Source organism: Euprymna scolopes, chromosome 6 (assembly GCF_053919585.1).
Source record: "Euprymna scolopes isolate OS-2025 chromosome 6, ASM5391958v1, whole genome shotgun sequence".
In the NCBI taxonomy this organism is placed as follows: domain Eukaryota; kingdom Metazoa; phylum Mollusca; class Cephalopoda; order Sepiida; family Sepiolidae; genus Euprymna; species Euprymna scolopes.
The window spans coordinates 157925194-157942410 of NC_136487.1; the positions used below are offsets into that span (position 1 = coordinate 157925194).

A 17217-nucleotide genomic window follows, 5' to 3' on the forward strand; every position below is an offset into this window, starting at 1 on the left:
GTATTCCATCAGGGAGATGCTTGTCGGTTCGCCGTGAGCTGGAATGCTGGGATGACGTCGGCGTGGTAACTGGTGCGGGTGATTGGTCGACTTGGGTCCGACTGGGACCGTACTGATGTGTAGGCCTCAGGTTATGAGAGGAATGGACAGACGAATTGACAACACTGAGGGTTCAGTGTTCATCAGGTACGGACGGGCGCTCGGATCGGACAGTCACTGAGAAAGGTGTCAGTGTATGAGAGGTACGGACGGACGAATTGACAACACTGAGGGTTCAGTGTTCATCAGGTACGGACGGGCGCTCGGATCGGACAGTCACTGAGAAAGGTTTCAGTGTATGAGAGGTACGGACGGACGAATTGACAACACTGAGGGTTCAGTATTCATCAGGTACGGACGGGCGCTCGGATCGGACAGACACTGAGAAAGGTGTCAGTGTATTAGAGGTACGGACGACATGGAGACCGGAGTCGTGGTGATGAGGTGGACTTCTACGGGGTGGAGACCGGAGCCACGGTAGTGGTGACCCCGACGTGATCTACAGACACAGGCTTGGAAAAACAGTCAGGCAGAGAAGATGGCAGAAAGCACAGAGCCGGAGATTAACCTTTCTGCCCCGCTGGTCCAGTTACCACCTTACAACCCAGTGAACCCCAGGAGTTGGTTCATCCAGCTCGAGGCGATTTTTGCAGCCCGGGGGGTCGTTCGCCAGAACTCGAAGTACGCCTCAGTGGTGCAGGCACTACCTCCATCTATGGTAGAAGAAGTAGAGGACATCCTCCTCAACACACCAGAGCAACTCCCATATACCTGCCTAAAGGAAGCAATCCTCAAGCGAACGGCCGTTCAGACGAGGATCTCATCAGAGACCTGTTTTCAAATGTGACTCTCGGGGGTAGAACCCCATCACAGCTCCTGCAACAGTTTCAACCCAGTGTGCCACATTTTTTATTTTTAAATCTTTGTAAAAAAATAAATAAATAAGTTTATTTCTTTATTATTGAAATAAAAACAAAACGAATTTAGTCAGTCACAACTTTCAGCCGAGAGTTTTTTTTTTTTTAATTAAATTTTACAAGTGAACATCTTTTAAATTTGAATTTCATAATACAATAGCAATGTAACAGTGTAACACTAGAAAATCTTTTTCAAAACATAGAATAAATCCCTGAAGACCGAAGCAATGTTTCCAATCCCGTGTGCCTCTTTTGGGAAGACTAGTTTTCCCCACGTTTAAAACATTAGTGTCCAATGGTTCTCGTGGGGAGGAAAGTAAACAATTAGTTTTTTTTTTAATTTTTTTAATTTCTTTTCTTTTCTTGTTATTTTTTAAAAAATAATATTGTATAAAGTTCCATTTTATGATAATGCGACTCTGATTCATTTCTCAAAAAAAAAAAAAAAAAAAAAAATAGTCAATGTGCGCTGCTCTTGTCCAACCTGCAAAGTGTGTTTATTCCAAAAGTCATGGAGAGGTTGAAAATAAGAAAATGCCTTTTGGAATTACCACCTTCAACCATGATATTTTGCGCTGACAAACCCAGTAGCAAATTCGTGTTAAAGTTGCTTTAATAGTAAATCAGCAGCAGGAGCAAATAATCTCACATTATTTAGTCGTACAATTTTAGTAAACCTCCTTATGTACGATCAAAACCCTGTACAACTAGTTGTCTGATTTGGCTGCTGCTGATTCAAGTAGCTTTACACGTTATTTCTATATGACAAACAGCAGGAGCAATCAGTTGTACAATGATCGAGATTAATTTGATCGTACATATTTAGTAAAACCACACCATTACACCAATCAAAATTGAAAAATTTTTCCACATGTCTGAATGCTCTATTTACCAAATTTCAAGTTTGTAGATCAAAAATTTGTTGAGTATATAGGTTGAGAAGTGTCCTCTCTTACACACACACACACACACACACACACACACACACACACACACACACACACACACACATATTCTTACTATTATACATATAGAGATAAATAAAGTAGCAGAAACGGAGATATGTGAATGTGAGTATTATACTTTTCTTAAACAGTTCACTTCTTGCAGGTAGAAAAGACGAAAATACCAAAGCTGAGATCGAAACCAAAACCTAAAGACATTGAGTCAAATATGATAACCATTAGGCCAGTTTGACACGATTTAAAAAGTGTTTGCAAACCTACTTATTCTTAACATAAGAAATCGGTAATGTGAATCATTCATGCATGTGCATTTATGCAGCAGTTATTAAACAGATTAAAATCCGATCATCCTCACATACTAATTTTTAAATTTTGAACCCTGAAGGGCCCCTTTCCCAGATGAAAACTGATTAAAAGGTTTTCCACGTGTCTGAATACACTATGTACGAAATTTCAATTCTGTAGACTAAAAATTCGTTGAGTATATAGGTTGAGAAGTGTCCTCACACACATTCTCACTTTTATAGATATATAGATTATCAAAAAGAAAAAAAAGCAAACATTTCAATATTTGTAAGGGGTTCTTAGTTTCTTTCTAATGCAATGTTCTAATAAATCGATCCCCCATATGGAAACCACTCAATGAGAACACGCACACCTCTCTTACATAAAGGATTTTTCATTTATCCTTCTAAGGGCAATGATATTAAGACCTTTATTATCCATATTTTGTGTTGTTTTCACTGAAATACATCTATAAATATAAAAGCGAAAATGTATGTATGTATGTATGTATGTATGTATGTGTATTCGACTTTTCTGTGTGTCTACAAAAGGCTTCTTTCAGAGAAGCGGTCGCTCGCTTCACTACTTTTTAAAACTTTTTATATCACATATAAATCGTAATATCTCACAGTTAACAACGAAGCTCGCCTGTCTATTTAATTTGCTCGATTTCGGGAAGATAAATATTCAATATTTGTTGCTCGCCGCATGTGGGTTAATCTTTTTCCTATAAGATCTTGGGGGGGGGGGAAGCGTTCAGCAGTAAATGAAATCCCGCAGTCAAACTTGACCTCATTAACTCATTAAAACGAGCACCTGCTAAATTCAAGTAATTAAATAAATTCAAACGTGTTTCCGTTAGCATCTCGTAGTGGGGCAATGGTTAACATCGCACGTTTTTTTTTTTCACACTTTAATTTACAACTTTGCCTAAAGGGTTCGGGTTCGATCCTCATACTTACTTTTTTTTTTTTAATCCCCCCCCCCCACACACCTCCAAACACCCGGGCAACGCCGGGTACCCCTCGCTAGTTGGATAATAAAGGTCTTAAGGTATTTAGTTCTCTCCCACTGCAAGAACTTTGACATCAGGGTTGGAAAGTGGAATTGAGAAGTCAGAGCCCCAGAGGTGGGGTACTCTGACCGGCAAAAAGTGTCTGGACTTTCCTGGTGAGTGCACGCCAGGCAATTAGCAATAAACTAACCCCTTCTTAAAGAGAGAAGGTAACGCATAGGAGGGTGGACCTTCTAGAACTGCACAGGACTTTACTCCCACCACAAAATCAACAGGGACCAGATCACTACAGGAATAGTCTGATCTCTGTTGATCTTAATATCGATGCTCTTAGGTGGGTAAATGAAAAGTCATTTATATAAGAGGGGGGGTGCATGTTCTTCTTGAGTGGTTTTAATATGGGGGATCGATTTACTAGAACGTTGTATTAGAAACTGAGAATCCCTTACAAGTATTGAAATGTTTGCTTTTTTTGATAATATGGTGGATTAGTGCCCAATCAATAATAATCCGTTGAAAAAAATTGAAAAAAGATGAAAAAAAAAGATACAAAACGGTGTGTGTATGGTACAGGTCCGCTCTAGTTTTCTTTTGTGTTAACAACCTTAAAAAAAAACAGAAAATAATAATTGATTAATATTTAACAATAAGACCTTATCTTATTAAAAAAAAAAAAATAGAAATTGTGGAGTTATAAATTTTAAGACCCCTCCCTCAATGTTTGAAGTGCTCCTATGTGTTTTTAAAATGTTTGACACTTATGACTACTCCCCCACTTCCCCTCCTTCTCCCCCACTCCTGCCACCAAACTTTAAAAAAATGCTTAATAACGATTACATGTCTCCTTGACTGCTACGTGGCTAAGAAGTGGGTTCTCACTTTATGTAAAGTTTATATAGGAAAGTGACCCCCCCCAACTCTAAAATGTGAAATATTTTATTATTTAAAAAAAAAGTTTTCTTCTAAGAAGAAAATCTTTCATATTATCTTTAAAGGTTGTTTAAACGTATTAGCCCCCACCCCCAAGTAGATTTTGATTTATTTTTTTGAGAGTAAACCACACTGAGTTAAATCGTAAAAATACCATTAATTTTTTTTTTTTTTGATAAAAAAAATAAAACAAAAACTACTTGATAAAGTTACATAATTGGAAACCCAACCAATATATGTTACCATGTTGGTGGGTTTCTAGCAGTATTTTGTATAATTTTTTGGTTCTAACTCATTTTTCCAAACTTCACGCATTAACAGTCAGGTCGCTGCCATTTGTCATGTTAAGCACTGTGTGAGTTTTGAATAGATTAAACATTTAAAGTGAATAAAATCACTAAAATCTTTTCCAAATAGGTAGAAACATTATTTGTTATATATATATTGATTGTTCACGAACCTACCCGTGTGCCCGATACTGATGACCAGTATGCAAGTCTCCTGGAACATTTTCTCACAACTTGCCCTGAACTGTGTTCAGCTTCCGTTCTGTCTCCACTTGGATCTTCCAACCACTCTGTTGTATCAGTTAAGATAAAAATGAAATGTAATAAGTCCTCAGATGTACCTCTCCATCGTACAGTATATCAATACTCTATGGCTGACTGGGATAGCTTCCGTACATTTATATCGGATCTACCTCTGTGTTCCATGTTTAAAAAGGATGACGAAATGGTTAATTTTGGTATAGACCGTTTCATACTCTCGAAAAAATTCCAACAAAAACCTAATAGCCAGTCGTGGTTCTCTCCAGAATGTGCTGCTGCCATTGTGCACAGAAATCACTTTTCTTTTTTTTTTTTTTTACATGGGGGTCAAGGCCCGGAGGCCACTCAGGAATAAGGGTTATTGCGTGTACAGTAATCAATGAGATAGTATTGTAGTAATCATTAGTATTGGGTTTTGATAGAGTGTCTTACTTAAGGGGGCGGTTTGTCAGGAATTTGTTTATGTTGGATTTGAAGACATCCAAGTTGTAGTCAGGTGGGAAACAGGCGAACGGAAGAGAGTTCCACAATCGTGCACTTCTGAGAAAGAAGCTCTGCTCATGGAATCTACATTTGGATTTAGGCACAGATAAAGAGTGGGGAAAATTATTGACAGTAGTTTCAGCCAGACGGGTGTTTCTCGTGAAAGATTGTCAAGGGGGGATGAGAGATTGGAGCTCAGACGAGCACTTGCCATGGAAATAACGATAAAACAAAGACAAGCTCACAACATCTCTTCTGTGGGAAAAAGGCTTCAGAGAAGAAAAAAGGGCATCCCCCACCAAACCACAAAGCCTATTCTGTACTCTATCTAGGCAACATCTCTTTTGTGAGATAGAGGTTGCAGCGAAGAGAAAAGGACATCTCCCACCAGGCCACGAAGTCTATTTTGAACCCTATCAAGGCAGGACAAGTCTTTTCTAGCAGCTCCTGCCCATATGTGCCAACAGTATTCCATCCTTGGACGTATCTAGCTCTTATATAGATAGAGAATTGCATCAACAGTGAGATATCTACTGGATCGATAGAAGGATCTGACCATTTTTCCAGCGGCCTTGGCAACAGATTTGATGTACGTATTCCATTTAAGATCAGGAGTAAAGGTCAAGCCCAGAAGCCTGTCAAAACTGTAGGCCTCCCTAAGACGAGAGCCATTCATTTTAATTGATGCCAGATGGGGATCAGAACGTTGGTGATGTAAAGAGAGAAGCTTGGTTTTAGATGCATTAAAAGTAACAAGCCACTCCTTTCCCCATGGTACAACGTGATCAAGATCAGAGGAGATAGAATCGGAGAGAATTTGGTCGTTTACTGTCTTAGATGTGCTACCATAGATGGTAGTGTCATCAGCAAAAATGTCTATGAATGATGTAAGGATGTGATTTGGAAGATCATTAATGTAGATCAGGAAGAGAGTTGGACCCAGGATGGACCCCTGAGGGACTGCCAGCAACCACTGTAAAAAAGTAATAAAGAACACAAGAGAGTTGTATGCTCAGTCCGTCAAGTCCAAAGTAGCTGAGCAGCGGCTTGGTTCCCACCAGTTTTGGCAAATAGCAAACACAATCCTGAACAGAAGCGTGTGTTCTATCCCAACTATCATAAATGGACCTGGGGTAATCTCGTCAGCATCAGACAAAGCCAAACTCTTTGCCAAGAACTTTGCAGCTAATTCTTTAGTGGGGTAGTTGTACCCTTTGCAACCAAGGCCGCCAACCCCCAATATTTCCTCCTGTATCAGAAAAAACGCTACGTGATATACAAATATCTGTACATGATGTTGCCAAGCTAATCAAAAACCTTGATTCCAGTAAAGCAACCGGCCCTGACGGTATTCCAATTATAGTACTCAAAAGACTTCAACCAGAACTAGCGCCCATCCTTACAAAACTGTTTAAATGTTGTCTTAAGGAGAATTGCTTCCCATCACCCTGGAAAATCTCATCAGTATGCCCTGTATATAAGAATTCAGGTGATCACTTATCTCCCTCTCAGAATAGGCCAATAAGTCTCCTATGCATCATGAGTAAGTTGCTGGAATCTGTGTTAAATAGAGAAGTAATCAACCATCTCAGCAAAAATAACCTTCTTAGTGACATGCAATATGGTTTTCGTTCTGCTAGATCTACAGCAGATGTGCTTACAGTTATATCTCATAGGATTAGCGAATCTCTCGATGGAGGCTACATTTCTAGCGCAATTGCTCTTGACATATCAAAGGCCTTTGATAGAGTATGGCATAAAGGTTTACTTCACAAGATCTCCAGCTACGGTATAGCTGGAAATGTCTTCTCAATTATTAAATCATTTCTCTCAGATAGGTTCATAAGAATAGTGGTTGACGGGCAGAAATTAGAAGCTCTCAGTATTAATCCTGAAGTCCCTCAGGGGTCCATCCTGGGCCCAACTCGCTTCCTGATCTACATTAATGAACGCTCTGATCCCCATCTGGAATCAATTGAAATGAATGGCTCTCGTCTTCAGGAGGCCTCATGTTTTAACAGGCTTCTGGGCTTGATCTTTACTCCTGATCTTAAATGGAGCACATACATCAAATCTGATGCCAAGGCCGCTGGAACAATGGCGGGATCCGTCTATCGATCCAGTAGATATCTCACTGCCGATGCAATTCTCTACCTATATAAAAGCCAAGTATGTCCAAGGATGGAATACTGTTGCCACATATGGGTAGGAGCTGCTAGAAAGACTTATCCTGCCTTGATAGAGTTCAAAATAGACTTCGTAGCCTCATAGGGGATGTCCTTTTCTCTTTCCTGCAACCTCTTCCTCACAGAAGAGATGTTGCGACTTTGTCTCTGCTTTATTGTTATTTTCATGGCAAGTGCTCGGTTGAGCTCCAATCTCTGGTCCCCCCTCACCAAACTGTCACCACAAACACCAGTCTAGCAGAAAACACTATCACTAATTTCCCCCACTCTTTATCTGTGCCTAAACCTAAACGTAGATTCCATGAGCAAAGCTTCTTTCTTAGAACTGCACGCCTATGGAATTGTCTTCCGTTTTCTTGCTTTCCAGCTGACTACAATATGGTTGTCTTCAAGTCTAACGTAAACAAGTTTCTGATGAGCCGGTCCATATAAGTAACAAATTTACTGAATTTCCATTACTAACAATTACTATATTGTCCAATTTCTACTGTACACTCTTTAACTCTTATCCTCGAGTGGTCCCTTGGCCTTGATGTGGTGATGCCTATATATATATATATATATATATATATATATATATATATATATATATATACTAGCAAAAGTACCCATCGTTGACTGGGTTCAAAAACAGTCTACAGAAAATGGACTCTGATTTATGAAAGTATGACAGGTTATGAAAAGGAAGGGTTGTAAAGAGATAGCTTCGAATTTGGGGGCATCAAAACCAAAGCAAAATATGATGAAAGTAAAAATAAAATAGATAAACCCCATAATTTATTATACCATGCCTGTTCACACTGAAACACTTATGACTATATTCTGTGGATCTATATTAAAAAACCTTGTTAAAATTTGTGACATATTTCCATTCTATAGAGGTCAGGTGCGAACGAACACCCCATAATTTTATTATACCATATTTCTTCAAACTGAAACATAATTATCAAAGTATACTTACGCAGATAGATATGAAAAGTCTTTATTAAAGTTTGTGCCTATTTCCATTCTATGGAGGCCAGGCGCGAACGCAGACCCCACGATTTTATTATACCATCCCTATTTAAGTTAAAACATACTTATTAAAGTATTCTTGTGTACATCTATATCAAAAACACTTGTAAACGTTTTTTTTTTTAATTTAAAATTTTTTATTTCCATACTTGTGGACCAGGCGCGAAAGCAGACCCCACAATTTTAATGAACCACCGTTCTGCCAGATCAAACATACCCATTCCTGTGTATCGATACATCTTCTATCACTATATGTAATCAGTTTTTTAAAATAGTTAACCATATAGGAGCCTATTCGTGACCACACACACATACACAGCGTTATATATATATATATATATATATATATATATATATATATATATATATATATATATATATATATATATATATATATATATATATATTATTTTGGACCACTTCTTTCGTATCTCTGTGGGTTGTAATACAAGCCCATATAATTTTTGAAATATGACACCTAAAGATTTGTCCGTATTTTAATTTTAATAAAATTAAGTCGAATTCTACATAAACCGATCAGTTTTCGTAATTTTGGAGATGCTCACCTGAAATGTGTTGGTTTATATAAGCACTAAAACATAACCATTAAGGGGCCGAACCCTTTGGCATTCCCTATATAGGGGTACATGATACATGGTAAAAATACATAGATTTCAAAAAGTTCTAAAAAATAAATCTCACATACAAGAAAATCTACAAAATGTTTTTTTTTTTTTTAAATTTTTTTTATGTATTTTAAAAATTTAATTAAGAAAATTACTTAAAAAGACGGATTCTAAATCGCTCTATATTTTGTATAAGCTTTTCTACCCCCTAAAAATGGACTCGGCCAGTGCTTTTCGCCTCCTACTACCTTGATAATTCCACTGCCAATTCCCCTTCGAAGCAGCAACGACACCACTACCTCGTGAAGTAGACAAACGGAATTACTTACCTAGATATTCTTTAGGACAGAGGGTACTCCTCACAAAAAATTACGAAAATGCCGGTAAGAATAGAATGTTTCTAAAAACTTTTAATTTATCTTTTTATAAACTGGTTTTATGTCATCTTAAATCAGTGCTGATTTTGTCAGGGGTTTAAAAAAAAGCGAGGACCCTGTTTGTCAAATTGTTTTGGAAAGATGTCTGCCCCTAAAAGTAAAAATATATTTGTTTACAATGTTTTTTTTTTTTTTTTTTTTTTTTTTGTTAAAAAAAAAAAAGAAGTTTATATAGATCGGTCTCTATAGATCGAATTGCTGTCCCGGCAAAATTTATCAACAACAGTCGAAATACGACCACACTAAATTCAACCAGGGTTCATAAAATCGAAAAAACACGAACCCTAGTAAATCTCTTGGCTCAATTCGAATTCTATAGAAGCGCCGTTTTGTTTATTTTTATAATTGTTTTCTATCGCTTTTCCTATTTTAATTATGTGGGCACCGGTCATTCTATCCCAAATATCTATACAATTCCATTTTTCCAAGAAATTGTGACTGAATTTTAGACGAATCAAAAAATAAATGCAATTTACAAAGGCAAATAAACTGTCCACGCCACGGTATTATGAATAAATAACCATAAAATATTAGAAAAACTAATATCGGCTATGAAATCTAAATAAATCGATTTTTTTTTCGTTTCAGGAACCCGAGTTTTATTTTGTGACAGCTTTTCTATTTTAACGAACCAATATGGGAACCGAGCTATATAAGTACCAAAATAATTTAGGTTCGAATGATATTTTTCGGCGTTTCTTCAATTAAAAATTCAGAAATCTTGTGTTCTTGTCCTGATTTAAACGAACGAAGATCATTTGCGCGTTAGACCATGTGGTTTCTTGTAAGACGTGACGTATAATACTTCAAATCTAACACGTTTACTATTATCCTTCAATATTGACGAAAATTAATGAACAGCTTTATCTTATTAACGTTTATCAAATTTCATTTAAATACTTAAAATAAAAACGTCTTGCCCATAAAATATTTGAAAACCAACACATTTTTAAATGGCACTGAACTTGAGTCTGTTAATTTCGTTTCGGTTAATTTGTTTTTATTTACTACGGTGTTAACTTTTTAACTTAAAGTCAAACTGTAACTTTTTTTATTTAGTTTTTTTTTTTATATGTTACCCCCTCCCCATTAGATTCTGCAATTTTAGGCATTATGTACGTTTGAATCAGGCGATCCAGAAGCCTAGACGACCCTAAGTGCGACTGTACCGGTGCCAGATGAAAACATAGCCTCGATATGAAAATGTTCCGAGTATCAAACCGGACTTTTTAGTTGGATGTTTTAGTTGGTAAATCGGGTTTGTATTACTGTACACATAGATTCGAAAAAGTTGTCAAAAAACAAATGTATAACAAATAAATGTTATCAAAGACAAGTTTCTACCAAACTGGATATATTTTTCTTGTTTTTATTCAATGTAACATGCTTATTCAGCTCGAAAAGCATAGTGTTTACCGATGTATTGGAACACTCAAGATGGCGTCTGATTCTTTCTTTAACACGGTAAGTTCAGGAAAAGGTGTTATAAATAAAAAACCGAATAAAATACTGTTAAAAACTCGCTCAATATATGGTTGGTTGACATATATTCGGCGGGTTTTTAATAGTATTTTGTATAGTTTATTATTTATAACACCTTTTTCCAGACGCCATCTTGAATTTTCGAATACATCGGTAAACACTGTATGTTTTTCGAGCTGAATAAATATGTTACATTGAATCAAAACACAAAAAATATATCCAGTTTGGCAGAAAAGTAACTTATCTTGCCTTTGATAACATTTATTTGTTATATATTTGTTTTTTGACAACTTTTTCGAATCTGTGTACAGTAATACAAACCCGGTAAATCTTTACGACCTGCTCCCAGCGTATTATAAACACCCCAACTTCCCATGTTAAGAACGACTTTCGGAATAAACAGCCCCAACCTTGAAAGCCGTTCTTAGCATGGGGGGTATTCCGAAAGCCGTTCTTAACATAGTGTGGTTTATTACGAAAGCCGGTCTTAACATGGAGTATTTATAATACGCTGGAACCGGTCGTAAAAAAAAAAAAATGGTACTCATATTGATCCGTGCTGAAATAACGTTATTCTTAACATGGGGAGGGTATTTCGTACCTATTCCATACTTTAGCCTTACAATTGAATAAATAATAATAAAAAAAAAAACTTTAATTAAACTTGGAAATACAATTTAAAAAATAGCATCAAATACCTTAGGCGGACGTTGTCGAGAGTGCACCCCCCCCTTCTAAATTCCACAATTTTTACTTTTACTTTCCTGTTAATATCATCGATTACAGATTATAAAAAACTGAAAATTTTCATAACTTCATATGGGGGGTTTCAGTTTTCAATTATAACGTACTAAATTGAACACTAACTTTGACCACGATGGATAGATAGATAGATACATTGATGAGTGAAGAGACGGTTGGGGGTTAAAGGAATTACTTTTTTTTTTACCCCCTCCGTTCTAATCCCTACCTTGGTTACATCAGAGTTGCCATTTTTTTTCATCGTGGTCACAAAGTTCGTGTTGAATGTAATACGTTATAATTGCAAATTGAACCCCCACGTGAAAAGTTATGAAGATTTTTTTTTTTTTTTTTTTTTTTTTTAATAATCTGAAGCTGAGTCTGTAATCGATATTAACAGGAAAAAAAAGTGAAAACTGGAATTTAGAGGGAGGGAGGGCACTCTCGATAACGTCCGCCATACCTTTTTAAAGTAAATCTTTAAAATATATATTAAAAAAAAAACAAAAAAAACATAAAATAAACGCGTTTAAAAGCTTCATTTTCTTTCATGTCAACTTGCACATTTTGGTCAATGTGCACTACTGGTTGTCTGACCTGCAAAGGGTGTTTATTCTGAAAGCCATTCTTAACATGGGAGGTTGAAAACAAAAAAGCCCTTTCGGAATAAACAGCCCTCAACCACCCCTTGAATAAAAATTTTATCTCCCCCCTCCCTTTAAGCATTCAAAGTAAATAAACAAATATGTGTATATATATATCATATGCTTGCTTTCTATTCCATATTTTTGCTAGCATAAGAGGATGATCAGTGAATAAACATACTACACCAACCCTCCAAATGGGAGGGAATGACTGGGAGAACAGTATCATGACAAATGGAGAAACACTACCCCCCCCCCTTTGAAGGGGCACAGGGTTCAGACAAGTCTGTATTCAACATGCGAAGGAGATTTGGGAATGCCCAATTTAACATTTCAGTGATGCAATAAGAAACTGGCTTTTCCTATCAAACTTTGACAGGAAAATGCATGGAACTTAACTGTAGAGAGATCCTTTCCCAATTTCATTCTCAACCATTCAATCTAGCGGCATATTGAAGAGAATGCTAAGCCGTACTCAAGAGTTAAATGCCTGGAAGGATTATATCATGACCGATTAGATATAGTCGCCCCCCCCCCTCCCCCAATAAAAGTAATCGTGGTATGATGAGGAACGTATACTATACTTTCCCTCCCCCTATCAAGATGAATGAAAATATACTACACTATCCTCGAAAGGAGGAAGTAAACCCTAGGATTCATCCTCTCCAAAAATGCATACATTCATGTGATCCTGCTGTTTTAACACCCTCAGTGACTATGGCTCTATAAATTGTGGAGCCATGGTATCCTTGGGGAGATAAGTAAAGATGATAGTTTCCCATTGCTTTCCATCTTGATTAATGGGTGTATCTCCCCTCGGAGTTAAATGCCCCCCCCCCTACCAACCTGTAAATTTCTATAACTTGGCACGGTACATACAGCGTCTAGCCTTCCCAAATGGTCACTCATCTGGTACTGGCCAGGCTCGTCTTTAACTTCGATGATCTGTTGAGAACCGGTGTATCAACCTGATTGTGCCATATATTAATACCTTTTGACCCTAGAGGAGATAATAGCTGGATCTTGACGTAAAAGGTAATGCCTCTGGTATCAGAACAGATAATACTCCCTCCCATTCCGAAAAAAAAAATGTTCTAACAGAACAGATACTACATTATTCCAAAGAGGGATGTAATACCTGAGAGGATTACCCTTTCAGCCTTAAAATGAAAGAGGTCATTCCTGGGAGGACGATCTTATAATGGAATCAATATTATACTATTCACTTCATTTAAAAAAAAAAAAAAAAAAAAAAAAAAAAAAAAAAGATTAAATCAGGATTTATTTTATTTTTTATTTATGCTCGGTCATAAAAAACATTTTTAGTTCCTTGGCATTTTGGCTGAGATCAAGGTGGATAGAGCAGCTGGTTTCAAAAAACGGTCATGCTTGTGTTGAAGCAGATTTGTTGCAATAAATTGCTGGAACACGATGGTCTGCCCTACAAATTATATTGGAGGCTATCTCATATTTGTACTGATTCTGATGGATGTGTTCAACCATTGGTTTGATGACGGTTTTATCCCTGTGTCAGGTCAATGAGTGATCACATTGCTGAAGAAGGAACTAGAAGATTACAGGCCTATAACTCTTGCTAAACATAGTAAGTTTAGCTAAGATTTTATTGAACCAGTTGTAGGGGTTTATCAAATAGTTGATCTCAAGCAGAAATAGACTATGAATGAGATAATGATTTAGAGCAGCTTGCGTCTGATTGTACTATCCTAGAGAAATGATATGGATGCCACCTTGATCAAGTTGAATCAGTCCAAACCTTTTGACTTTACCAACTGGCCGTACTTTCCTCACCTGCAAGCTAAAAGTCTAAAAGTTCTCTACTGCCTTCTTCCTGTATTCAAGGTCTGTGAAGGAGGTTGGGAATGCCCAATTCCTTAACATGTCGGTGACATGCTGAGGGATTGGCTTTCCTGAGTCAAACTTTGACAGAGAAATCTGCATGGAACCTAATTGTAGAGAGCCTTTCCAACCTCATTCTCAAACATTCAGTCGAGTGGCATATTGCAGTATTTTCTGAAGGGAATACTAAGTCGTACTCAAGATTCCTTGGTCGAGTGACTTGTCTGTCTTCTAGAAAAGAATTCCATAATGGATTAGTAAAAGAGGCTGTTGGCGCTCCATTCATCGTTTAGGTGGTCAGAAAATATGCTCTGAATGGAGTTGAGCGCTAAGTACGAGTAATCTCAACAACTGGGTTCTCTCTGAACTCATGATTGATCTGGAGCATATGACCTCCTTAATGCTGTACAACCCAGTTCCAGAATGGAGGACTTGTCCAAATGTTCCTGCTATGATCTGCTTAAAAAAACATTTGAACACACTTTCTTCTGATCTCACAAACACTAGGAGTATTGGCTGTATGCAGGCTTCTATCAATTCTCTATCACTGTACATATTCTACATAATCAACACTGGTCACTGGGATGGGGAGGTACGAATGATGTTTCTCATAATTCTGTTTATTTTCTATTTTGTTAAAGGAACATGATAAATGTATGTTTCGTTCCTTTGTATGATTTGCTTCAGCTTTCTTGTGATTCTTACTTGTTGGACTTTTAGAAATAAGAGCAATTTCATTTCCTTAGCAAAGATACCCAGCATTGCCTGGGTGGACATGATGTTTGGTTTAGGCACAGCTGCTATACTAAGGATATTGAGCAACCCCCCCCCCCCACAAAAGAACGGAATTGCTCAAAAGTAGTTTGGCAGAAGGAATACGAAGAAAAGCACTTTTTGTTGTCTGTGCGTTGGAAACCCCCCTAAAAAATCCATCAAAACACTTTTCAATCAAAGTAGCAGTGAGTGCCCGTGCGACTGCAAAAAAAAAAAAAAAATAGCTGTGGTAGGCAGGCTAGAACCTGAAATACAAAAGAGGGAAAGAAGTTAATGGCAAACCCTTTTGCCTATCGGACCATGACGATTTATGTCATGAGACTGCAAAATAACGTTTTTAAACATACTTTCAGTTTGTTATTCGAAAATTGTGATGTGAAAAGTGACCCCCCCACCACCACCATCACCTTGCAAGAAATGGTCCAGTTTGACCTCCACAGAATTAATCTTTTTTTCTAATTTTCACGTGTCCGAGTCATCGCTTTTTCAGATGGTATCTGTTTTGGCCAGTCTGATGCGGCTGACGAAAGTTTTTAGACATACGAATTCCCAAACGTTTGAGATTTATATAATAGAAGATAAACTAAGCTTCATTACATTTCTGGGTTCTTTGATTATTTGCTACTTTTAACTATTGTTTTACTACTTTTGCTTTTTTTCCCATTTAATTTCCTTTTTATTTGTTAACCAAAATTGGTTTTATTGGGTATGATCCCCAAAATTCTGTTATCATTCCAGTACCTTTGTTATATATTTAATTTTCATATTTAATTTCGTTTTCTATTCCAGCCTAAGGGGAAGCAAGGCACGAAAGGGCAGAAACAGATTCTTGAGGATAATAAAAAAACACTTGCTTTTTACCAAAATATTATACTTTCTGTAAATGTGAGTAGAAGACTTTTTTATAAAATTTTTTTTTTTTTTTTTTTTTTTCAATTAATGTAATTTTTTTAATCTTCCCTGAAAATGTTATTGTTAAGTTTCTGTTAGCACACATTTTTTTAATTTAGAAATATTTAAAGAAACCTTGCATTGCTTGAAAACAATTTTTCATAAATGACCTCCCTGATGATAATATTGTGCCTGAGATTGGTATATTTGCTGATGATACAGTGCTCTATAACATACATGAGAGAATGTATGTACACAAATCTAACACAATGGCAGAATTGTTAGAAAATGACCTCCAGACCGTAGTGGAATGAGGCTGCAAATGGATGGTAACATTTAATGCTAATAAGACCAAGCTGGCCCCTTTAACAATTACAAGATGCCTCTCCAACCATCTATATCCATGACAAATAACACCCTACCTGAGAATTCAAACTCCTCGGCCTAACATTCGCAGGAAATATGAACTGGAACAAATACATTGAGGACTTTGCAAAAACTGCTGCAAAGAAGGTAGGTTTCCTTTATTGAGCTAGAAAACTACTCACACCTGAGAATATCCTGTACATATGCAAGGGCCCCATTTGCCCATGCATGGGGTATTATCACATCTGGGCTGGTGCATCTACCACTAGCCTCTCCATGTTGGATAGGGTCCGAAAAGTTTTCAATCTAATAGTAACATTGCAAGTTTTTTTTTTTTTTTTTTAAGAAAAAGTGGGCTAAATTACGGACCTCCGAATTTCAAGAAATTCGGTAATTTATTTTTCAAGCTATTCTCATGAAACTTGGCACTCTTATGTAAAATTGTGCTCTTTCTGATTATGCAATCAAATCTGTATCTCTTTACCATAAGCCATGAATTATAAATTCAGATGTACAAATTTCAATTTAAAAAAAATTCTTAACATGCGCATGGTATCATACAGTGGGTGTCTACTCCTGAACAAAACTAAGTATTATAGTGGTATTTAAATATAGCTTTATTGAGAATAGGCATTTTCCTGCCTCCTCACCAAAGGAGAGCTTAATCTTGGGTGTAGCCATTGAATGCCTAAAGAGCATTCATGGCCAGTATTTACTACTCTCCTCAAAGAAAAAAATTGAGTAGATATGAATTAATCTCGGAAATAAATTAAATTTTTCATATAGATTTTGGATTTCTGTAAAAGATGGAAATTCCCATAGTCGACCAGAACTTATGCATTTTGGGACCAGTCCCATTTTCAATTTTGTAAATTCTATCTGGCCCAAAATATACCCCTATTTTCTGAGATGCAACCATAAATCGTACTCTACATGAATCCTCGATGTAACTTTCACAGTACCAGGATACCAGGTATCCTCATAAGCAACAACTATATTCACCAGTTGATGGTAATT

At 36.8% G+C, this 17217-nt stretch overlaps 1 protein-coding gene and 1 long non-coding RNA gene across 3 annotated transcripts in view; one reads left to right on the forward strand and one right to left on the reverse strand.

Moving 5' to 3' along the window:
* Positions 1 to 11921, reverse strand: part of LOC145278083 (uncharacterized) — a 29725-nt gene extending 17804 nt beyond the window's left edge. The window contains exon 1 of the long non-coding RNA XR_013868332.1: positions 11626 to 11921. This is a non-coding gene — a long non-coding RNA (uncharacterized LOC145278083). The remainder of the gene's footprint in view (positions 1 to 11625) is intronic.
* The window catches only part of LOC145278082 (transmembrane protein 208-like), a 41831-nt gene continuing 33845 nt past the window's right edge, over positions 9232 to 17217 (forward strand). For both annotated transcript variants that reach the window (XM_080130346.1, XM_080130347.1), the window contains exons 1-2: positions 9232 to 9391; positions 15733 to 15828. In XM_080130346.1, coding sequence (XP_079986472.1) covers positions 9386 to 9391; positions 15733 to 15828 — 102 coding nt within the window. In that variant the 5' untranslated portion in view covers positions 9232 to 9385. The remainder of the gene's footprint in view (positions 9392 to 15732; positions 15829 to 17217) is intronic.